Source organism: Mustela nigripes, chromosome 18, assembly GCF_022355385.1.
Source record: "Mustela nigripes isolate SB6536 chromosome 18, MUSNIG.SB6536, whole genome shotgun sequence".
NCBI classification, from domain to species: domain Eukaryota; kingdom Metazoa; phylum Chordata; class Mammalia; order Carnivora; family Mustelidae; genus Mustela; species Mustela nigripes.
In genome coordinates, this window is record NC_081574.1 from 29,584,788 (window position 1) to 29,610,121 (window position 25,334).

Sequence of the window (25,334 nt, forward strand, 5' to 3'; positions counted from 1 at the left end):
CAAGTGGGATCATTCCTAGCAAAAATAAGTAAAGTAAGTAAATAACCAAATGTTAAGAGAATTAAGAAATTTGAAGACATTACTAAGAAATTTCTTTCCTTTTTTTAATTTTTATTTTATTTTTTAAAGATTTTATTTATGTATTTGACAGAGAGATTACAAGTAGGCAGAGAGGCAGGCAGAGAGAGAGGAGGAAGCAGGCTCCCTGCTGAGCAGAGAGCCCGATGAGGGGCTCCATCCCAGGACCCCAGGATCATGACCTGAGCCGAAGGCAGAGGCTTTAACCCACTGAGCCACCTAGATGCCCCATTTTTATTTTTTTTTAGGCAGGCTGTGACGCGGGGCTTGAACTCATGACCCTGAGATCAACATCTGAGTGGAGATCAAGTGTCAGACGTTTAACCAACTGAACCACCCAGAGGCCCTAGAAATTTCTTTAGAATAATTTAAGAAAAAGAAATCTTTTAAGTGTTATCCATCGTTATTTGAACATTTTATCTGTATTAATAAGCCTGTGCATGCCAGAAAGATAAAGAGCAAGAATGAGAGAAAGAGATGTTAACTGACTGCATATGTGAAATGAAAGTAAGTTTTTTTTTTTTCTAAGATTTTATTTACGTATTTGGCAGAGAGAGAGAGAGCACAAGCAGGGGGAAGAGCAGAGGGAGAGAAAGAAATAGGCTCCCCCTGAGCGGAAGCACCTTGCAGGGACTCAATCCCAGGACCCCGGGATCATGACCTGAGCTGAAGGCAGATGCTTAACCAACTGAGCCAGCAGGCGTCCCTGAATTTAAGTTTCAAAGCAGCACCTGTGAAGCAAGCATGTAAGGGTCTAGCAGAAACCAGAGCAGTGATAGAAAAGTTAAAGGATTGACCATGTGGGTAAGATTCAGAACTTCCAACTTTTTTATTCTTCTTCCCACCTCTGCAGCCTGCTTCTCCACTGCCCGGCAAGCACCTGCAGCATGGTGTTCTCCGAGAAACAAGAAAGGGGCCTTCGAGAAGAAGGACATGACTCGTAAACCTCATAACAGTCCTCCCAGGAGGGTAATGAAACAGTCACCTCCATGCAGCTCCTGGCCTCTGGAACGGGAATGAGGAGCTGTACGGAGTGGTTAGGACAGAAGGATGCACAATGGCAGAGACCATCAAGATGGCCCTCCCAGCGCCTCGTTGCCAAACCTCGATTTGCTCACCTTTTCCCGAAGCCGGATGTTATCCCACACCTTGCTGCACACCATACACTCGAAGGCATCGACGTAGTTGTCCTGGCGGACATCTTGCACACCCCATTTCCGTTCCCTGAGCGCTGCAAGAAGTCGCCGATTGGAGACCTCACCCTTCAGCTTCCACTCTATGTAGGCCTCGTACAGGCTGTCGTCGTGGTCCAGCTGTCTGATGTAACTTGCCAGCTCTCTAGGGTGAGCAAATTCCGATACGAGAATAGCACTTCTATTACTCGGGAGCCAGTCTGCAATGCTGGGGGACCCGTAGTACACAGGGACCACCCCCAGCTTCAGGGGTCTCCAGAACTTCTCAGTGATGTAGTCGTCACACACCGCGTTCTCGAAAGCAAGGATAAACTTGTACTGTGCAATGATCCTATAAAAGCCATCGGCATCCATAGAGGCTGGGTTTTTCAGCGGCTGAGGGAGATCTTTGTTTCGTAAACACTCCCCGTAGGAATCGACCTCGATGTAAGTCATCAGCTCTCGGACATAGCTGTCCCTGTCTGACGGCGGGTCACAGTCGGACTGGACGTACACCAGCGGAGCAAGTCTGCTTCGAAGGTTGTTTTTGGACCTCAAGGGGACCAGGTATTGGAGTGACTTCAGGACTTCTACGCCTTCCAAGTACTGGGTGGTCAGGGGCAAGTGGGAATGCCGGCTGAATGTGGCAGTGTAGTTGAACAAGGTGATGACTGGCTCGTGGAAGAGCTTGTAATTGTTTTTCGGAGACTCTTCGTGAAAAAGGGCCCAGTCGTGATGGGCTTTCCGAGGCAGAGGTAAGCTATTTATATTAAAGTCAGTGCCTAGAAGAAGAAAAGAAAATATTAGTATGTACAAGAGAATTTTAGGGGCGTCTGGGTGGCTCAGTGGGTTAAAGCCTCTGCCTTCGGCTCAGGGCATGATCCCAGGGTCCTGGGATCGAGCCCCGCATCGGGCTCTCTGCTCAGCGGGAAGCCTGCTTCCCCTTCTCTCTCTGCCTGCCTCTCTGCCTGCTTGTGACCTCTATCTGTCAAATAAATAAATAAAATCTTTAAAAAAAAAAAATCTTAAAAAAAAAAGAGAGAGAATTTTAGTGTCCAACTTGGAGTCTACCCGGTAAGATGAGAATATGGAGAAGTCCGAGGCTACAAAGAAGCATGTCACAGTGGTTGCAAAATGCCTGGCGGTCAATCATGACACTGTCACCCTAGAAACTGCTCAGGGAGAAGAGCACCAAGGAGAGGGACCCTCCTTCTGATTTTATGTTAAGAGAAATGGGAGTAGGGGCGTCTGGGTGGCTCAGTGGGTTAAAGCCTCTGCCTTCGGCTCAGGGCATGATCCCAGGGTCCTGGAATCGAGCCCGACATCGGGCTCTCTTCTCATCAGGGAGCCCCCTTCCCTTCTTCTCTCTCTCTCTGCCCACTTCTCTGCCTACTTGTGATCTCTCTCTGTCAAATAAATAAATAAAATCTAAAAAAAAAAGAGAGAGAGAGAGAAATGGGAGTAGTGTCTAGCCTGGTTCTAAAGGGAGAATTCATTCCACTGCCTCTAGCAATTGGCTTTTCTTCCCAGACATGTTGTCTAAGAGAGCACAGGAGAAATAAAAAGATAGATGATTCTTCAAAAAAGAAAAGAGCAGGAGAAAGGAAGCCAGAAAAGGGGAAAGCAACCAGCTTGGCAGACTGATGCCCCGAAGAAAAAGGGAAATCATGCAAAAGTCACCAGAATAAATATGCAAGACAGATTTTTTTTTCACCCCAAATGATCGATTTCAACAAAGTGCAGTGAATCAATCATCGTCAAAGTGGTAGACAAGAGGCTTTTTAAAGACAAAACGGCTGATAACAGCACTATGCTACAGACAGCCGCAGGACGGACAAGAATTAACCAGCACATCAAGAAATGAAGAAGGCATAACAGGATTATAATTATGAGTGATTCTAGCCTCCACAGGATTAATTGGGAAACCTCTGAAACACGATCATGGGCAGACAGAAGTGACGGATGTGGGGAGCAAGTTGTTTCCTGACAGTGTGCATGGAGACTCCATCAGGAAGGAGTTCTTCCTAGAACAGAGAAATGGTTAAGACAATACCACAGGACGGGACACCAAAGTTCTGTGTTTCTGACACTGATGATTTTGTGGCCCACGATTAGAGCTTTTAAGTTTTGAGTTTTCAAATGTAAGGAAATGGCAAAAAAAAAAAAAAAAAAAAGCCTCCATTTTCCACCATTCATTGGGGGCAGAGGTGGGGGAGTAGCGCAAATAGATGCTTCCTGTGGAGTAAAACATGTTCTCCAGTAAAATTCATAGCAATTAATTATTTCATGCCAGTGCACACTGTCTCAAATAAATATGTACTCTTTGGTGCCAAAAGTACATCAATGAGAAACCAATTAATCAAGAAAGGTTTTTAAACAAAGACAGAATTAAGATTATGTTGCAGGACATCTACTAAGCCCAGGGAAGTTGCTGGACAAAGTACTACTGTCTCGATACCAGGCTTTTATTCTCAGTGAACAGGAATAAAAGATGAACATTTATAAAAATGGTTATATCGGGGCACCTGGGTGGCTCAGTGGGTTAAAGCCTCTGCCTTCAGCTGGGGTCATGATTTCAGGGTCCTGGGATTGAGCACCGCATCAGGCTCTCTGCGCAGTGGAGAGCCTGCTTCCTCCTCTCTCTTTCTCTGCCTGCCTCTCTGCCTACTTGTAATCTCTGCCTGAAAAATACATAAATAAAATTAAAAAAAAAAAAAAAAGAAGAAGAACGCTCACCTACATGCCCAAAATGGAATGGCATATCGAGTTAGGTGGTCAGAAAGGTTCACAGACAAACGTGAAAACGTGAAAGAGAAGCAAGTTTGAGGAGCAAGGCAATTTATCGCATGAAGTGGTTGCTGCTTTAACTGGCCAAGGATGGGAATGGGAACCTACCCGCTTGAGTTAGAACAGAAAGTGTCGGCTGGAGGCAGAACAAGAATCAGGGCTGTTTGCCCAGGAGAGGAAGAACTAGAGTCCACAGGCCTCAGGGGCAGGGATCAAGATATATAAGATTAAGATAGGAGGGGTGGGGCACCTGGGTGGCTTAGTGGGTTAAGCCTCTGTCTTCAGCTCAGGTCACAACCCCAGAGTCCTGGGATCGAGCCCCGAATCGGGCGCTCTGCTTAGCAGGGAGTCTGCTTCCTCCTCTCTCTCTGCCTGTCTCTCTGCCTACTTGTGATCTCTGTCAAATAAATAAGTAATCTTAAAAAATAAAAAAAATAAGATAGGAGGGGTATTGAGTAAAACAAAAGTGGGTCTAGAATTAATGGCAGGGCCTGGCACGGGAGTCTTGAGCGAGGGACTCGGACCCCAGTGGCTGTCTGCTGCTACTGTAGGGCACGTGGGTGATTTTTCACTTGCCTCACCTGGGTGTGTCACTGCAAAGAGCCAAGACGCCGAGGAGGAAAACAGCAAGACAACACCTGCCTCCTGCACTTCGGAGAATGGAGAGGGCCTGACTTCCATCTCTGCTCCTCCACATCAGTGAAGCAAAACAGGCACCCAAAATGGTTATGTGTAGACCTTTCTGTGGCCAGTTTCTAGGGCCACTCAGATTGTGTTTAATAACGTGAATGGGCCTTGCACCCGGTACCAATTTGAGCCATGAGCCCTTCATTCATTAGAACGAGGAGATGAAGTCTCATCGGCTCATTATACCTTCAGCCAAGTTGCTTCTGGAACCTCGACGTTGGAAGGAAGGGGAGAAGAGCGTAGGGGGCCTGGCATATGCAATCTATAGGAGTAAGAGAAGCCTGCAGATCTAAGCAAGAAAATTTTATTTACATTTATGCTCTAGAAAAGAACACAGCTTTTTAAAAAATGAGAGTATGGGGTTCTAGCACATTCCTCTGAATTCTGTTTAGCTTATAGGAGGGGGGGGGCATCTTAAAAGTGGGGGAATGTCTCTTTAACAGAGAGGCAAGTCAAAAAGACCTAACTTTCCAGAAACATCTTCCATTTGTTACCTTAAAAAGTATTTCCTAGTTACTTCCCCACGATGCATATAACACACACAGACATGTAGACACGCCCAAAATCACATTAAAATAGGTTTTTTTAATCAGATTCTTCCAAACCAAAATTTTCTGGGAAAATTTAAAAAAATATGGCATTTTGCCCAGTGAGCTCCTCCCCTGAACCTACAGTTTCAGATTGTCAGCACCAGAGAACAGGGACATGAGAACCATAACAGACCTAAAATACAGTTGACCTTTGCATAACACAGACCTGAACTTCAGGGGTCCACTTACATGTGGGTTTTGGGTTTTTTTTTTTTTCCAATAAATACAGAATACAGTACCGTAAATGTATTTTCTTTTATGTTTTTCTTAATAACATTATCTTTTTTTAGTTAACTTTATTGTAAGAATATAGTATATAACACATATACAAAATATGTGTTAACTGACTACTGATATTATCAGGAAGGCTTCTAGTGAACAGCAGCCTATTAGTAGTTAAGCTCTGGGGGTCCAAAGTTAGACCCAGGTTTTTGACTGTGTCAGGGGGGTTGGCGCTCCTAGCTTCAAGCACTGTTCAGGAACCCATACTGTTCTCCACTGAGGAGCTCGTGGTCTTGAATATGAGTGACGATACAGGACAATTTCTGTATGTGGCTCAAGAGACAACTGAGTGATTTCACTCCCTCCAGCTCCAGGGCACTGCCCACAATAATAGGAGTTGGAACACTGAAAGAAATAAAAGTCAATGACACTATGGAAAATCCATAAAAAATGTGACTAACTTGTAGGCGATTCGTTCACTTGTTTCCACAGTCATCTTCACCTGCTCTTACATGTAAAACTTTGGATTCAAACGTTCACTTCTCGGGGCGATTTTGTTTACTGAATACTGACAAATTCATTTGTCCCCTGACATAACAGCTGACACACAAGATCTTAAGCACTAACGTGCACTGTAAAGGGAACTGCGACTTGAATACAAATGGAATAAAATTAATGCCGGCAAAGGGTGCCAGATTGCTAACTGCGGAGACGGAATTTGAAGCGGCAGACGAGCCGAAGAGCGACAATACTTTATGATAGGTTTGTGGGCTCCTTTTCTTCTGCAAGGGCATAGATTCTTTTTTTATTATTCCCACCCAGACTGGTGAAAACAGAAGGCAACATGTATTACGCACCCCACTTCACTAACAAAGTTGGAGTCATTTATCTGGAACCCAAAATCCCTGGTGGGGACGAGAATTTTCACAACGGCTGGTGCTACAGGACGAGAAAGATCTCTGGTCCCTGCTCCAATGCTGATTCTTTTGAATGACTTTCTCCGGGCGCTCCCAAGCACATCCACCAAAACGTGACCCAGCTTAAACCCAGCCCACCCAGGAAGACACATGCCTTCATCAGGAAAAGAAAAACGCCCCCCACCCCAAAATGTCCTCCAGAAATAATCCTTGATTTTAAAAAGAATTCTGTCCTTAAAGTGTGTACCACACAAAGAATACCCCAGTAGAGGGGCACCTCGTTAAGCATCTGCCTTCGGCTCAGGTCATGATCCAGGGTCCTGGGATTAAGCTCTGCATTGGGCTCCCTGCTCGGCAGGGAGCCTGCTTGCCCCCCTCTCTCTGCCTACCTCTCTGCCTGCTTGTGATCGCTCTCTCTCTCAAATAAATAGATAAAATCTTAAAAAAAAAAAAAAAAAGAATACCCCATTAAAAGAAACTAAAACTTTGGGGGGAAAACAATTTAGGCCATATATTACCATCCAGAATTTGCATGGTTCATGGTTCTTTTTAAAGCCCATGTCACATGAATTTTCTCAACTTACCCACACAATCCCCATCAGGTCAATTATTTTCTCTAAGGTTCTGTGTGTTAACTGAAAATGGTAAGGAATGGTGCTGGCTGCTGGGAAAGACCCCAATCACCCCAGGAGAAATTCTTTTTTTTTAATTTTTTTTTAAGATTTTATTTATTTGTCAGAGAGAGACACAGCAAGAGAGAGGGAACACAAGCAGGGGGAGCAGGAGAGGGAGAAGCAGGCTTCCCACAGAGCAGGGAGCCAGATGAAGGATTCGATCCCAGGGCCCTGGGATCATGACCTGAACCGAAGGCAGACGCTTAAAGACTGAGCCACCCAGGCACCCCCAGGAGAAATTTTAACCACAGGCCGTGGAGGCCCACCCACACCATACACGCGCCTCCGTAGGTGGCCGGGTTCCAGCCAAGTCAGGGTCGCGGGCAGGCGACTGAACTCCCAACGCTCTCATACGAACTTCTAGACCTGTATTCTCCCTTCTTCTCCACCATCTCTCTTCACGAGACCTTCTGCCTGTCCTTTAATCAACTTCGCTTCATGGAGGCCTCCCTCAGTTATGCCTGTTCAGTTAGCATCTGTTCACTCTAACCCCTGGGCCTGGAAATTTCTCACGCCCCCTTCCTGGGTCTGTGCTCTATGTCGGTAACTCTGCAGCCCCTTCCTGGCGGTGCAGCGCCTGAGGCAAGAAGACAGGGTCCCGAGGACCATCCGCCCCAACTCTCAACAGCTGTAAATCACCCTAACAGGTGTTGAACGGTTTATCCGTCCACCTTACCCTGTACACATTCATGGATTTGTTGGTTGGTTGGTTTGAATGTGCAAAGCCGCAGTTCACACCCAATGTGGAGAATATACATTCAAAATCGACATGGTTTTCTGCACTAAGCTGTGATTCTCACTGGGGCCTGGCACAGGGTAGAAAGAGAAGGGCGAGGTTCTCCTGCACTTGCCACAGCCTCACCTCACCCCCTAAACCTTGCCTTCCACTCACGCAGCACCACCCTGGGTGAGACACCTCACCCTTCCTCTTCCGCAGGAGGGCAGAGGTTCACCCCGGGCCTGTCCCGGGTCTTGCCTTCCCCCACTGTCCAGGGGGCTCCAAAAGCTCCTGAGTCCCTCAGAGGAGAGTGCCCACCACACAAGCTCTGCCCCAGCCCTGCCGGTGTCAGCCTTCAGAGCCTTGCGAAGGAAACGGAGTCTAGTAGGCCACGTTCAAATTGAGAGCTCTCCGGGTGCTCAGAGTTCCCAGCTAGAGGGCAGGGGTGCCTGGAGCCCTTTCTCTTCCACCCTCTGCTCTGAAACAAAACCATGAGGGACCCTGGGACATGGACATAGACACGGACACCTCAACACACGAGTCCAAGATCTGTCCTGACAAAAACTCCCTCTCTGACCAAATTCCGTCCGGCTCTTCGGAGTCCTCCTCTCACCGTGCCTCACCGTGGCCTGCCGGCCTGCCCTTGGCCTGCGGAGCCCAGATTCAGCAAAGAATCCCACCATGTTGGTTTGCTGATGATCCCCTGCCCACCCTCGATATCTCACCAAGTCCCTCATCCCCACGCCTGATGTCCAAGTCCTTGGCCTGCCTCCAGCAGATCTACTGATCGATCGTAAATGTATACGCTCTCCAGACTGTTGCCCTGACCTTCAGCCAGGTCTCTAACAGCATGCTAGAAATATCCAACTTGGATAGCCCAGAGAACATCACCTATTACCATGCCCTGACTAACCTAGCCACCTTCCCCTAAAGCCCAGTCCTTCTCATGTCTTCTTTTTCTCCACTGATATCACCACCAAGGTTGGTTTGAGCCTCTTAGAGTAAGCTAGGTGCTCTGCCTTTGAGTATAACCCTTTCTTTGCTTTTTCCCTTTCAAAATACACCTCAGGTGCACAGAACTCAGTTAACCATAATCTCTGGATTGGATTGGACTGGACTCTTACTGCAAGGGGCCAAGTAGAAACTTACAGAAACTCTACATCACAGGTATTTCAGTTTTCTTAACTCCAACACACAACTCCAGAATATATAAAGGAACTGTCCCCCAGAGCACACGGCCCAGAGACCTAAGCAATACCTAAAACTTTTGCTTGCTGGACCAATACTATATGTGATTGGACAAAGTTGGTTTTTATGTGCATTTTTTTCTTGGAGTGACTTGAAACATACCAATTACAAATTCCTGTAGGAATAAAACATCGTGCATATGGAAGATTAAACTTTTTTAATTTTTTAAACAGTTTCAACCAAAATAGATCCACGAATCAATGCTTTATATAAATCTCTCATGGAAGCAAAGAATTTAAAGTTTTATTTATTTATTTATTTTTAGAGAAAGAGACTGCACCCAAGTGGTGGTGGGGGGGGGGTAGAGGAAGAGGGAGAAAGAGAATCCCAAGCAGAGCTCCCGATGAAAGCAGAGCCCAAGGTCGGACTCAATGTCACAATCCTGAGATCATGACCTGAGCTGAAATCAGGAGTCAGACAACCAACTGAGCCACGCCTGTGCCCCTTGAAAGCAGAGAATTTAAGCAAAGACCCTCTCTCCAGGACAGACTAGTTTCTTCCAAATACACCAATGTCCCCCAACAGACCATACATTCTTTTGGGAATTCAAACACTGGGCTTAGTATTACAATGGGTTTTTCCCAAGATTACAGTACTCTCAGCTCAGCAGGGTTCAAGCACAGAGGAACCTGAGCTCTTTTTTCTAAAAGGAGGTCATGTTAGTTGCTGGCTTGTTAGCTTCTCGGCTCCATTCTGAGTCAGTGAAAGGGGCAGAGACCCTGCAAACTTCATTTCTCAAGATCCCTTGCTGACTGGCTTGCATTTAGGTCCTGCCAATGGAGCCCTGTGGGGGGACTGGGAAGTAGAAGCGCAAGAAGGAGCCTAAAGGCTTCCCCCGTGGCACAGAGAGCAGAAGCACCTGGGAACATGACCATGGCATGGTGATGGGGAGACACCAGCCACAGAGGCAGTCGCAACGACCTTGGTGTGCCAGCTCACAGGTTTCTACCACCTTCAACAGCAGAGCCTCAGAGACCTTCGTCCAGCACTCTGGGTAAACTGATCTCCCCTGAGCTTCTCCAGCTCAGGGATGGCAGCGCTCTCCCGCTCTTCATTGTGCGTAACTTGCCCTCCCTTCTTTTGCTCCACGGGCCCTTCGAAGCCTCCGCAACCAATCCCCATAGTAAATTCCCACTGTCTGAAATACCTAGAACAATTTCTTTTTCCCTATCAAAGTGTGATTAACACAGAAGTCCATTTCAAAATCTTAAGACTTCCATCTGACGGTAATGTATTATTCCAGGTTCTGTGGCAGGTTGTGTTTTTTTTTTTTTTTCTTGCTCCCTGAACTCCTGATTTTCCTAAAAATACTAGGTTCCTTCACAATTCTCATCCCCTTGTTATCACCATCCCAGGCTTCTAGTTCTCCATCTCCGTTTATTTCTCTCTCAGTCCATCTGGTGAGAATGGGGAAGGAGAAAAAAACCGCAAGCCTCCCGCTTGAGAAGGGAAAATACAACATCAGAAGAGGCGGCTCCCTTAACCAGAGGAAGCATCAGATTATTCAGGTACCGGCTCGTTCTCTGAGCTGCTAACTAAAACATACGGAGTAGTGATCACTCACGGAGCTACAAGGAGGGTGACGCAGAAGTGAAGACCTCCTGTACAACTGCATTTGACCAAAGTCTACATTTCGTCACCAACTCCAAATCCTCTCCACTGTGTTTCTTGACCTTGGATGTACGAAAGAGATGAAGACTTTCTTATTGCTTGAAGATCTAACTATGGAGCCTTTTGCCCATCGGAAATGAAAGTCTCTGTGGCTAAAAGATGTTAAAGCTCAAGAAACAATGGGCGAAACACCATGGCTCATAAATCACCCGTATTGCCGGCCAAACCCAGCGGCCTCACCAAGTGTGTTCTCATTTCCTGCCTCGGATTAAATCATTTGCTTCATGAAGCTCAAACGACTTCCAGGGTTTGAGAGAATTCTTCTTACCATTGCTACCTCCCTACTCCTTCTGCCTGCAATAAGCTTAACAGCAAACTGTACCTCTGACAGCGTCTAACCCTAAACGCAAAAGGGAATTCCATTTCTCCCACAGTAATGATTAGGACGGGAGAGAAGAGGAAGAAGGAAGCAGAGCAGAGTGACAATCTGCAGGACAGCCCGAGCCACTGCCCTCCCCGACCCCAGGGAGATAGGAGCTGCGATGTCACCCAGGGCTTGCTGACGAAGCCACTTCAAAGAGTTCTAGAATGTTCTGCTGAAGCCCTCACTTGAGCCTTCCATGGCAAGGCTACATAACCCCGGATTAGGGTTCGTGATCTCTCTCAAGGCATGTGAAGAATTTATTCTTCGTTATTGAAAGCCACATTAGGACATCTCTGGGGCTCGCATTCTGATTCTGATGGAGACAAAACCACTGACTTGGAGAAGCAGGACCACTCCTATAAAGCGAGGTTTTACCGAGTCCTGCTATTTGGAAAGCATTAAACTGGGAACTCTGGGGCTTCAAAGATGAATAAAATAAGCTCCAGGGATCTCATGATTATGAATGTAAATATTAAGCCATTAGCTGAAATTCAAGAGTAGCAGCAGTCAAATAGCCGTAGCAGGAGAAAGAACGGAATAATTATTTCTCGCTGGTCAGAGTCGGGGCTGAACTGCTTATAAGTACATTTTTTTAAAAAAGCAATTAAAAAAATAAATAAGACTCAATTATTAACTCAGGGCAAACAAGTCATCAGTGAGCTAGATGGTTCATTTACAAATATCATTTGCACAGCCATAAAACTGTAGGGTGAATATTGATCTAGCCAATCTGATAATATAAGTGGACGGTGGAGATTCAAGAAGGGTGAGTGAGTGAGTAGGAGACAGTAAAAGAATAAACCCTCATCTTCCAACACAGAGAGTTAATAATGCCTAATGCTGAAAAATCATTAAAGAGGAATGCCACCATGTTATTTTGAGATCTGGGGGTAACAACCAAAAGAGTTATCAGGTACAAGGCTTAAGCGGTCACCTAAAGAGCTGACCACTTGTTACTCAAACCTGGAGTATCTGTAGCTTTGATGAAGACTAAAATAAACATAAGATTGTATAGGAAAACTGTCTCCCTCTCCCATGTACCAGAAACCCAGGTCCCTTCCCTCCGTTAATAGTTTCTTGAATGTTCTGCATTAAAACAAGAAAAAAAAGGGTTTTTTTCTGCAAAAAAAAAAAAAAAAGAAGAAGAAGAAATGCATAGATGGAAGCAAAAAGGAAGGAAGGAAAGGGGAGGAAATACCACATTTAACGACATCTAGGAAAAACCAATGGTAAGATGTACTATTGTTTGTTTTGTCACTAAGAAAATTATTTCCAATTAAACAATGATCTAGTGCTTTCTTAGAATTTTTATTTATACTGATTAAAAGAGCTCTTTAAGATTTGCTTATCGATTTTTGTCATTTATCACTTTTCTGAATACTTAGAAAAATACCTGTTATATTGGTTAAAGTATCCAAAATGTCTTCAGATACAGAATCCAAGTCTTTGAACTATTTTTGAATCTTTGATGTCTGCGGTTTTCTACACAATGTTTCACTCTGGGCCATCAAGGCTGTTAGCCATATAACGTTGCTTAAAAGTATGCAGCGCCTCATCTCTGGGATTTTCTTCCAAACCACTGACCCCATCCCCCAAGTTTTGATGCCAGTGCTTTCTTGGCATTACCGGAAGAAAGAGGTTTTCAGACTGGGGCGCCTGCGTGGCTCAGTCGGTTAAGTGTCCAACTCTTGATTTCGCTCAGGTCATGATCTCAGAGTCATGAGATTGAACCCTGAGTTGGGCTCCATGCTCAGGAGGAAGTCTGCTCTAGATTCTCTCTCTCGCTCCCTCTGCCCCTCCTCCTGCTTGAGCTCTCTCTCTCTCTATCTAAGATAAATAAGTAAAATATTTATTCTTTTATTTATTTATTTGTCAGAGAGAGAGAGAGAGAGATCACAAGCAGGCAGAGTGGCAGGCAGAGGCAGAGAGAGAAGCAGGCTCCCTGTTGAGCAGAGAGCCCGATGCAGGACTCGATCCCAGGACCCTGGGATCATGACCTGAGCCAAAGGCAGCGGCTTAACTGACTGAGCCACCCAGGCGCCCCTAAATAAGTAAAATCTTTTTTTTTTTTTTTAAAGATTTATTTATTTATTTGACAGACAGAAATCACAAGGAGGCAGAGAGGCAGGCAGAGAGAGAGAGAGACAGAGGAGGAAGCAGGTTCCCTGCTGAGCAGAGAGCCCGATGTGGGACTCGATCCCAGGATCCTGGGATCATGACCTGAGCCGAAGGCAGAGGCTTTAACCCACTGAGCCACCCAGGCGTCCCTAAATAAGTAAAATCTTAAAAACAAAAACAATTAGAGGCACCTGGGTGGTTCAGTTGGTTAAGTGTCTGACTTGATTATGGTTCAGGTCAGGATTTCAGGGTTGTAAGATCAAGCCCCGTTCAGGCTCCATGGCCATGGAGCCTTCTTGAGATTCTCTCTCTCCATCTGCCCCTCCTTTCTCTCCCCTCTCTAAAAAAAATAAGAAAGAAAGTTTTCGGACATTAACTTGACCTACATTCGTTTTCCTCAAACGGTCCCATTCACAGCCACACAGCCTGCCACAACCACATCCCTCCTGGTGCTGACGGTGCCTGAAGGGACACCACCAGCTACAAGATACATGGTGATTGTTGAGATGTCAAAATCTGAACAGGCAAACGCTTTTTAGAACAAAGTAAATCTTTTTTACGTAAGTGAAAACACGCTATATATACTACATGAGCCTGGCAGAATCCATGAAACCTGCATGACGCTATTTCCTTGTCCGTGAATGCAGAGCTGCCCAGTTCTTTTTCATGATCACATAGCACTACCTCATTTAGCGTGTGTATGTAGTCACTTCAGTCCTCTCCCCACTGTTGTACTTTATGGGTCAAAAGCTGAACTCTGAACACTGGGGTACAAAATAGCTGTTTTCTTGAGGTGGGTGAATTGCATCCCAAATCACTTGTTCCCGCTGACATCCTCACTAGCAACTAAGACTTCAGTGCACACCGTCCATGAGTCTGTCCTTGGGCTCTCAGCTGGAGGACATTCGACAGAAGTCAGTCCTCAGTACAGCAATCAACCTCCAAGTTAATTACATCCTCTGAAACCAAAGATCAAGACAACCGAGTGCCTTTTTCCAAAGCAAGTGTATCTGCCTGGTGGATACTGGACTGCCAAATCGTGGCATTCCACTTAGCATTTGGGCCACATTTGACCTTAGTGGGAAGCTAGGACCTAGGGAAATAAAGTCTCCTCACTCTCAAAACCTCCAGTGTCCCACTCCATTTAATCGTCTTGGAGTTACTCTCCGCAAGAGAGAAACAGTGCAGAAGAAAGCAGCGCCCTCCCAAGTTCACCATGCCTAACACACTCCTAGCTTGGCTTTCTGATGTACAGGTCTCATCACGGAAACACCAAGAAATCAACAAACTGGGTCAAGAATTTTAGGTCCACGTTAGGAGCCCTTAGGGGTACGATGTATAAATTGTATTTTATGGGCCCCGGTTTAATCCTATGAACAGGTGAGATCACCTCTCTCGCTAAGACAGTCAAAAAGAGTAAAACAGCAAAGGACCCAAACATTTTCCTCTAATATTTATTTTATTTAAGTTTTTTCATCAAACTTGTAGTAGATACAGGCTCAATACAAGAAATTTTCCTGTGCTAAAAAAAATTAATAAATAAAAGAAGGAGGAGAGAGGCGCCTGAGTGGCTCAGTCAGTTAAACGTCTGCCTTCGGCTTGGGGCACGGGTCCTGGGATCAAGCCCCACCTCAGGCTCCCCGCTCAGCAGAATCTGCTTCTCCCTTTCCCTCTGCCCCTCTCCCTCCTGTGCCCTTTCTCGCTTGCTCTCTCTCTCTCTCTCTCTCGAGTAAATTCTTTTTTAAAAATAAAAGAACAAACAGAGAGTAGAGGGGAGATGAAGGAGAAGAGAAACATCACCCATATTCCCAAAGAAAAGCAATGCTTAACATCAGGGGGTGAGTTTATTGAGTTTATTTATTGAGTTAGTTTATTTATTTATTATTTATTTATCAATAAATAGTTCTTCATTTATTTATTATTAATAAATAATTACTAATTAATTTTAATTATTTAAATTATTACCGTTAATTATTTAATTATTTAAAATTTAATAATTTGATTATTTAAATCATTAATTATTTAAATTATTTTAATTTTAATTATTTAATTAATAAATAATTCGTTAATAAATTTATTATTTATTTATTGATAAATAAATAGTTTATTGTTTATTTATTTGTTGAGTTTATTGAAGTGTATCAGTGTGTCAGAGCATGAAAGAGTCAAATAAGAACACACTTATTACAACACTTGAGTCCAATCACTACCCATGTCTTGATGGAAAAAAAAAGAAAGAGAATTTACAGTGATATTTATGCTCTATTACTCATACTCAAGGAAAGATGAAATCTGCCGCCAAACACCCCATCCTATAGATGGCTCGAAGAACAGACCCAACCCCAAAATCCGAAATGGAAACTTCCTCGGGAACTCTAAACCTAACCAGGGAAGCCTCATGTGCAAGGTGCCTCGACTCACGGCTCGGTGATCCCTGCCATCCCAAGCTGCAGGCCCTGTGAGCGGGTCACCAGCAAGGAGCAGGTGCGCAGAAGAGAAGCACGAGACGTGCTCAGGGAGGGATACCATCATTCCGAGTATGTGGTTTGTTGGACGTGCTTAGGCAGGTGAGGTCAGAGGCTTTCGGCTGCCACCGCCACACAGCTGATGACCGTGTGGGAAAATGACAGTGTGGGAAATGACAGACCATGTGGGAAAATGACCCCGTGACATGCTGGGCTGCCGAACAAAACAGGTCTACCTGCCCTAGATTTCCAGCTCATTGAATGAATTAATGACTTGATTGCGAAGCCTCTATTTGGTCAGGTTTTGGATATTTACAGCCTAATGCGGTTGAATGTCATTGGCATTAGTCTGTGACCTGATGTTGAGGAAGTGTGTATGCTGGTGTACTGAGAAGCAGTGAGTCCGATGAGATCTTTCCCACTCTTTCCCTAACTACATTGCTACTGCCAGTGGACTTCCAGGAGATGAAGACGGTTCAAAGAAGAGCTTTCCAAGTTGCCCACCTCCTCATGTCCATTGTTCCCTATTCAGATATCTTGTGGCTTTTGGTCTGGACTCCAGCATTCATCATCCTCAACTGCAATTAGGGGTGCCCCCACCTGGCCCCCCACCAGACACGGAGAACTTTCTGGACCCATGTCTTGTTAATCTCTGCCTGCAGAACCTAACGTCATGCCCAGGATGTAGTACGTACTCAAAGATATTTGGAAAATAAACAAATGCATTTTCAGATCTTATTTTGCAGAAGTCAGGCCTTCGCTTACTTTGGCAGGAAGAGGTAAAGAAAGAGCAAGAAGTAAAAGTACAAAGTGGTGCAAACGGCAAGCGTGTGCCAGAGGGATGGAGCTCAAATGCGGAACCAGTAAAAATTCTAAATAAGTCTTAGAATTAAATCAAAGCCTCAAAAGACCTTCATATATATGTCATCTGCAAACTTTTTTCAGTCCTATCACAAAATAGGGATTTCAGTTCACATTCCTAGCTGTTCGATTTCATGACTTGATCTCCACCCAATGAGGCCGACAAGTTTCCACAACCATAAAGGGGCATGTTAAGTTAGAGAGAAGCGGGTGAAATGAATTGAAAAGAAAATCCCCTACTTCACCTTGGAAACACTCTCCTGCCTCATTTACTCTGACAGGTGTAGCGGTTTTATTTTAGTTACTTATGATAAGACCTCAGGGTGGACTAGTTAGTGATACTCCCACCTCATAAAAAAGAATGTGAATTCTTAGCAACACTTTGGCATCAGGTTACTAATTCTTTGCAAAAAAAAAAAGTTTTTTTTCTCTTGTCAGAGTCAATGATTTGAGAAGGAATTAGTGAGTTATAAAAATGGAAAAAGGGATCTTAAGGAACTGCTAAAGAACTAGACTCTTAACGTGAGCTTTGGTGTGGAAGACCTTGTAGGTAGAGGTAATGTCTTGACCGTTCCATGAGAACCACATTTCCTTCAGTGTTTGTGACACAGAGACCTCTTAGCAGTCAGTAATGGAAAACACTAAAATTTATTCTAAACCTGAACGCATATGAAGTCCATGAAATTATAACTTGATGATAAATCAATAATCAAGTGGCAGGTTTTCCTTGAGTTTTAACACAAGTCAAATGTATAAGTAAGCAATAAATAAGATTTTATTAAAAGCAGAGCAAATTCCCAATTTGCTGTTTGAGCTTGCAAAATTCAATTATCCCTTTCTGTTTTGTCTCAAATTTTTCACATGTAAAAAGAATTCAAACTTTGGGAAGGAATGGTACAGCCTTTTTGAGGCCAATTTGGCAGTATGTAGCAAAATCTTAATTTAATTTATCCACTGACACAGCAACTCCGTTCTCAGATATTTGGAGAAATACTAATACATATGAACAGACACAAAGAAGTAAGTTTATAGGAACATGACAGAAAAACAGCAATAACTTAACCATGGACAGGGGGATGATTAATTAAATGAATTTAGGTGCCATTACACTACTGAATCAACAAAGCTTTAAAAATAATGAAGTAAACTGATATATTCTAACCTGAGAAAAATTTTTAAACATATGTTTAAATGGAAAAACCAATATATATCTATGATATGGCTCAATGTAAGAAAAAAAAAACAACAGAGAACTATAGGCTGAATTCGATTACACATTAAAATTCTAGTAGGATAGCCATTAATCTGACTGGGACAGAGATTGCGAAAGTAAAGGTGAAATTTTATTTTTCACTTTTTTACTGCTTTTAGTGATATATTCATGTATTATTTGTGTAATTTTATGTATTTTTTAAAAGGTTTATTTATTTATTTATTTGAAAGAGAGAGAACAAACAGGGGGAAGGGCAGGCAGACGAAGGAGAAGCAGACTCTCTGCTGAGCAGGGAGCCCCATGCATGGCCTGATCCCAGGACTCTGGGATCATGACCTGAGCTGAAGGCAGAGGCTTTAACCCACTGAGCCACTCAGGCACCCCTACTCAAAAAATTAATGGAAAAAATAAGGCACCTCTCTGAAAAGAAGCATTAAAAACAATCTCGCAAACTTTGTAGGATACATAAAAGCTCACAAGTGTCCTCACAAACTCCCGTAACATCCCCAGCACTACTGAGAAAACACTGTCCTTGGAAGCCTGCATTCTTTTTTAAGGGTATCATATTTGAGAATTTATGTGGAAAATTATATGGCACAGTTAACCGCCAGGCATTTCATCCACCCCAAAAGGAAAGCTGGCAGATTACAAGTTACTGGAACATCAACAGGTGAGTATGTTGTGCTAACATCCAGCTAAGTAATTACTTCAGATGTAAATGACACGGAAACACATCCTCAGAGAAGCCCTGCTAGAGCACTGCCTTGTAATTCAGCTGAAAAACTGGGTGGGTTTTTTAAATTAAGCACATCAAAATAATCAAGCCGGGAGTCCATCAAACCAAGCACCTTGACACAGTAATGATGACTAGCTAATCTTGGTGCTTTCAAATACATACCTTGTAATCTTGATTACATTTAAACTTTTAAATGTCAATGCTCTTTAAATAGTATTCTGGAAAATAGAACAGTAATAAAACAAGTATGACCTGAATAAATTAGGTAACCAAAGTATTAGAAAAAACTCATTCGTTGAAGTCAACTGATTTCGACGGATGCAAGTCTCAGCCACCCCCACAGCTGGTTTCCAGAGGGACTCTCCTCGAGTTGGGCTCTTTGTCACTGACAGCCTCACGGTGAAGAAACATAAAATGTCCATTTTTCTTGCCCTTTCTCTACTGTTCCAAATCTCATACCCCGGATGCTTTAGAGTACTACTGTATATATGCCATTTACACAATATATATTATACGTTGCACATATAACATATTATATGAAATATGTTGCATAGAACATGTATTATATACATATTATATACACATAACACACGTGACATATATATTGCCGGGAATGGCCAGCAATCCCTGTACTAGCAGAGGAAAGATCACTCCAAGCTTGGCTGTGACAGAGAGGAGAAGGCAAGGAGCTCAGAGGTCAGAGACGAAGACCCATTGCTCTGCTTTGCTCTCGCCTTTATTCATCCTGCAGGGGACTCACAAACCCTTATCACTGTTTCTCAAGCACGTGATGTGTGACAAGGGGTCTTCCTGGAACTAGGAGGATCTGTTTACGGGAAAAATAGGATATGCTAATCTGCATGTTCTCCGAGCTCTGCTAAACAGAGACACAATGCATACAGCTCTGAGATCACTGGCCAGCTGTTTGGTCGAAGAAAGCTTGGGGGAAGGCACCTCCCCACAGCATTCCTAGGGCAGAGTGGTCACACCAGCGTCCGCATTTCGAAGCCCTTCATCCTTCTCTGCAACCTTCAATCGCCCCAGCTGCCTCCGAGTTACATTTCAGCAAGCCAGGTATTATGGCTGATTTCAGGCTCTACCTTAACCCCAACAGAGTACCTACCAGAGGGGATTAGGGTGACCAACCTCCCACAACCTCCCATCTGCCTGGGACCTGCTGGGTTTTACCACTGAAAATCCTGTACTTGAGGAACTCGCTGAGCCCAGGGCAATGCAGGACAGTTGGTAACCCCCCAGGGCCACAATCCTGTCAAAGGAAACAACTCCCAGCCCACGTTCCAGGCTCCATCCGGGCAGAAGAGGCACGGACCAAACTCAGCCAAGTCTTATTCCTTGTCATGTACATTAGTGGTGTTAAAAACTGGAGTTTCGTCTCTTCTTGATTGGAAAATAGAGAAATCTCGAAAATCCGCATGACAGAAGGCAGACAAAAGAGAGTGCTTCGTGTGCAATTCAATACATAAAGCCACTAAACAAGCAAAATTAACCTATGGTGACAGAAATCAGATCAGTGGTTTCCTGGGGAGGCGGGAGTGGGGAGTGGGGAGTAAGGGGAGGCTGAGGAACAGGAGCACGAGGGAACCTTCTGGAGTGACTAAATGCTCTATATCTGGATTCCTACACTTGTTAAAACTCACCAACTGCTGACCTAAAATGTGCACACTTAACGATATGTAAACTTCGTCTTTCAGGAGTTGATCTTAAAAATAAGAGTGAGGGGCGCCTGGGGGTCTCAATCAGTTAAGCGCCCAACTGACTCTTAGTTTCGGCTCAGGTCATGATCTCACAGTTCTGAGATCCAGCCCCGAGTACTGCTTCCCGCTCCGAGGGGAGTCGGATTGCGATTCTCTCTCCCTCTCCCTCTGTCCCTCCCGCTTGTGCTCACTCTCTCTAAAATAAACGAATACATCTTTAAAAAATAATTAAAATAAAATAACATAAAGAGTAAGCGTGAGATCTTCCACCACCCAAAAGAGTCAGGAGAGATGGGCACAATATGTTTCAAGGATGCTGTTGGAGGGATTTCGGGGGCGTGGGGCAGATGTGTGCTGGGGTCACTTTCAGCTCTCTGCCTGGAGGATGCTGGGGGCACAGGGCACTGCCCCTCATGTAAAATACACTCAAAATTCACTCGGAATGTGTGCAGTCATCCATCGCAGGAAACTGTACAAATTCCTTCTCTGGAAATAATCAAAAGAAAAGCACAGCTACTGTTGTGCCCTTTTACGATGTTTTATCCTTGTTACAACTATAAACTCATCAAACGACTGGCAGACCAGAAGCATAGTGGGTAGAGAGGGAGGCGGTGCACATTTTGGGGCCTCTAAATAATGCAACGGTGCAGTCCAACACAAACAGCTTCTCGTACAGAGATAATCCCAGCAGCGGGAACCTAATCTCACAAAAACGTGTGAAGTGGCTTTGGTTCAGGAGGTAGTCTCTGTTCTGACCTTGGGGCATTATTTACTCACTTCAGGGAAATGTCTGAGAGTTGGCTGCATACTAGGGAACAGGGGCACACACTTCCGGGACCCAAGTACCCAGGAGGGGACCAGAAGTCCCAAACAGATGTCCTTCCATGTATCATTAAGAGATCCTTCCCTAGGGAAATAGTCCTTGAATATTTAATTTTTAGAGTGTTATCTCGCCCTGATCCAAGGAAACGATCTCTTTTCCGTTTCCTGCCTCCTCTGTGACTCTAACGCTGCCCAGAGGATTGGTATGCACTGCAAATAGTTGGCCTGCCAGGCGGGAAATGGAATCAGCTCTGTTGCTGAGCAGGCCTGAGACAGCAGGTAGGGGGGAAGGGTGCTGCCTCCTAGTGGTGACTGTGAGAGCGAGAGCAGATCAGTCTTCAAAAGGCCTGTCGGGAAGTGTCCATGAACTTAACACAGGAAATTTCTCAAGTGAAAATCCAGACTCTCCCACCGGGTACATATTTGGCAAAGACTAAGTTAAGACTCATGAGCCTTTGGGTATATGCATGCTTGTACACTTCCATTTGCCAAACGTCTGCTGGTTCCTGTTAGCCCAGTAAAGCAGCCCTTGCACAGTGCCAATAGAGCCAAACATCTTCCCAGAATTATTTCCCGACTGGGAAATGGAAAGTTATTGGGTTGACTCTCCCATCTGATGGTATGTAATGAGGTCCAGTACATAGCTGAGATCCTGGTCCAGTGAAGCATAAGGGCCAATTCCTCCTTCTGCAGCTCGAAAGCTGAGCTGGCGTGGGGGGGTGGGGGGGGTCCAACACAGTGCCATCTGCCCAAACCAGATCCTTCAGACCAACCGCCTGTTCCCGATCCCCGCCCCGAGAAGCCACTTCACTCCAGCTTCCTACCATCCCGCCAAACCCCCTGTCTAATAAGGAGCAGGGGCCAGCCGCTGGGTATTCTGGTCCCGGCCATTCAGGTGCCAAGGCTTGAAAATAAATCCTCCCACAGTAACTTGGAGCTAGTGCTCAGGAAAAGTAATGGCACCACAGAGATATCCTGGAGCTTGCATGAAAGGAATCAGAGGATTAGAACTGGTGAATGATGTAATGAGAAAACTAGCACATCCACGGATCCAAGGTACATAAGAAAATTAAGATAGAATAACACAGAATCAGGATGAAGGGGCGAGACAGGGAAATGCTAAGTAGTTTTCATCTACAGTACAGCTGGAATGGGGCCCAAATGAACCACAGAGTAATATTTTTGTTTTCTATTAATCTGTTTCTTAGTAGATATACTGAAGAGGAGAGGCTGGTTTCGACTTTACTAAATGGCACGCGCTCGCTCTCTCTCTCTCTCTCTTTCTCTCTCAAAATGAAAAATTCTCTAGGACCATTAGTAAATAAGAAAAAGAGTCTTTAAGGAAAGATCTTCATTTTGGATTGAGAACAACAGGCCACATGAAGACTGAGTCGTCTGGAACAACATCTTAGGACCGGCTTTAAATAAAGCACCTGTGAATTTTCCTCAGCGGCAGCAGAGCTCTGAATCTCAAAAACTCTTCATTATACCTGCCAGGGCTTTCAACGTCTGGGCTCAGGATAGGCGTCTGACAATTCCTGAGTTCTCATTCACTGGTTGGACCACAAAAGTCAAAAATGTTGCACACGCCCTGCCGGGAACACAGCCCATTTTGACGCAGTTAATAGAGGCGTACTGACTAAGTAACAGTGCCCTGGGGGGAAGGCCCATCCTTGCTTAATGAACATTTTCAAGTTCTTTCCTCTAAACAAGCAGGACAGCAAAATCCTCACCAGGAGTGAGACTTAACAACCTTTGAGATCAAGATTACCAAGTCACCTTTTTGAAAAGGGTCTCAAAATGTCTTCAGAGGCATTAGATTACAGGGCCAAAGAAAACAAAAGCGAAGCCCTGGGAATAAATAGTAAGCCAGTGCAACACTCACAAAGGCGTCAAAAACGGACCCTCAGCAACGGTGATGATACAGTGAGAGCTGCTGTTTCAGTTGGCCAATTCCCTCCAACTACAGAGCCACGCCAGGCCAGACTGAACATCCTGGGCCTGATTCACAGGCCAGGCTGCAGCAGCCGAGCCCCTTAACCTAACCACTGGGATGAACTCTCCAGCCTCTCACACCACACATCACATCTCGGCTTTGCCGTCTTTGGAGACCCCAGGGCACAAAGACACAGGAGTGAAGGGTCATGCACAGGGAGTGGAGAAGCACGGAACAAGAAACATTTCACTTCCTAGGTATACAACACCACAATAGCTTTGTTTATTCTATGTATTCATTTGTTTCTTCATTTATATTTATTTTGGGGAAAAAAAAAAGGTACCAGCACAAATATCTTGGAAAACTATCAAACATCTCTCTTCTCCACCACCTTCTCTGTCCTGCTCTGCTCAGGCAAACGTACCAATTGCATCAAATAAGGCAGGAAGAATTGCAGTGAGCGATGCCCCAATGATGTGTAGAAAGACATCAGGATACTTTGCCAGAATAGCACATCAAGGGAAAGAGGGTTCTCACACATGTAATCAGTGGAATCAATCCAATACATGGAATCAGTCAATCAAATACAAGCCATCAATGTCTATATACCATAAGTAGATTGCACTCTCTAAAATGAGCTAAATAGGGGCTCCTGGGTGGCTCAGTGGGTTAAAGCCTCTGCCTTCAGCTCAGGTCATGATCCCAGGGTCCTGAGATCGAGCCCCGAATCGGGCTCTCTGCTCAGCAGGGAGCCTGCTTCCCTTCCCCTCTCTCTGCCTGCCTCTCCGCCTACTTGTGATCTCTATCAAATAAATAAATAAAATCTTTTAAAAAAATTTTTTAAATAAAAAAATTAATAAAAATAAAATGAGCTAAATAGAATAACCTGACATATTTAGCAAGTATCTTTCCTTCAAAGGGCATAAGCTCTGTAGCTATAACCAAAATCAAATAAAACAAATCTTCCTTAGGTTAGCTGTATTCTCCCTTCTTTATTCCCATTCAACACCTTACCTGATTTCTTTCTCCTATAAAAAAAAAATAATAATAATTCTCCCAAAGTAGACTTGGACACTGACAGAGTCTTGCCTTGACTGGATTTTAATTGTGCTCCACTGAGCTCTTTGGAAACCAGGCTCTGACTTCTGAGCATCTGGGTTTGTCCCTGCGTTGCCCGGTTTTTAGCAAGAACCCCTCCACCGGGATCCTCCAGATGGATCCCCCTTGATGTCTGACTGGGTTCCTCATCCTCCCCCATGCCCCAGATGGTGAGATCACCCCGGCCGGCCCTCAGCAAGAACCCTGTTCACCCGGCAGGCCCAGAACTCTCCTCACCCTGCCATTTCATGTTCGGAACTTTCCTTTCATGGACGCCCACCTGTTCCCTGGGCTGTAAATTCCCACTCGCTCAGGCTGTTATCTGGAGCTGAGCCCAATCTCTCTCACCACAAGTCCCCATGGCCATGGTCCCCACATCTTGAATAAAGCATGTACTCCCTTGAATCAAGTCTTCCTTACCACCTTTAGCGGAAGCATCATGCATAATCTTTTCTCCCAAAAAAAAGAATTATTTATTTGAGAGAGAATGTTGGGGGAGGGGCAAAGGGGGAGAGAGAGAATCTCCAGCAGCCACCCCATCCCCCACCCACCCCCTACTGAGCACGAAGCCTGACGTGGAGCTCCACCTCACAACCCTGAGGTCATGGCCTGAGCCAGCGTCAGGAGGCAGACACTTCACCAACTGAGCCCCCCAGAGGCCCCGAATAATCTTTTCTTGAGCAACACCTCAACTCGCGGGCAGAGTAAGCAAAACAGAGCTCAGGGCCTGGCTCACTATGGTAACTGCTCTCTGACCCCGCTAAACACAAGATCACCTCTTCCCCATCCTCAAACCCCACTAAACTGACCAAAAACAAACAAACAAACAACAGTTACAAACCTACAAGGACAAAAAATTGGGAGAAAAGGCTGAGTCAGGTGGAGGATTTAAATGTGGAGCAGGGGACACATGGAGGAAGGTGCTTGGCAGGAGGTCAGGGGTTGGGTTAGGGGGAAGCTTCCAGAGCCCATGGTGCTTCAAACCCATGACTGAGCAGCCACCACCGGACTATGCAAGGTAGGGGTGGGGACAGAAAGACTGGGATTACTGAAGAATCTAATGATGGAGCAGGAGAAGTCCAGGTTCCCGCTCTCTCTCACTGAGCCTGTGACCAACGCACATCCCTGCCAGGCTACTGCAGAGCCGTTCTGCCCATATTCTCGAAATCAGAGTGTTCACACTTGCTCACATCAGGCACAACAGAGGTGAGGGGCATTCGGAGCTATAATAAGGAGGATCTG

General features: G+C 44.9%; 1 protein-coding gene across 3 annotated transcripts in view; it reads right to left on the minus strand.

Annotated features, from left to right (window-relative positions):
* FUT10 (fucosyltransferase 10) overlaps window positions 1–25,334 on the minus strand; it is a 133,736-nt gene that overhangs the window by 74,719 nt on the left and 33,683 nt on the right. For all 3 annotated transcript variants that reach the window (XM_059384348.1, XM_059384347.1, XM_059384346.1), the window contains exon 3: window positions 1,197–2,032. In XM_059384348.1, the coding sequence (XP_059240331.1) occupies window positions 1,197–2,032 (836 nt within the window). The remainder of the gene's footprint in view (window positions 1–1,196; window positions 2,033–25,334) is intronic.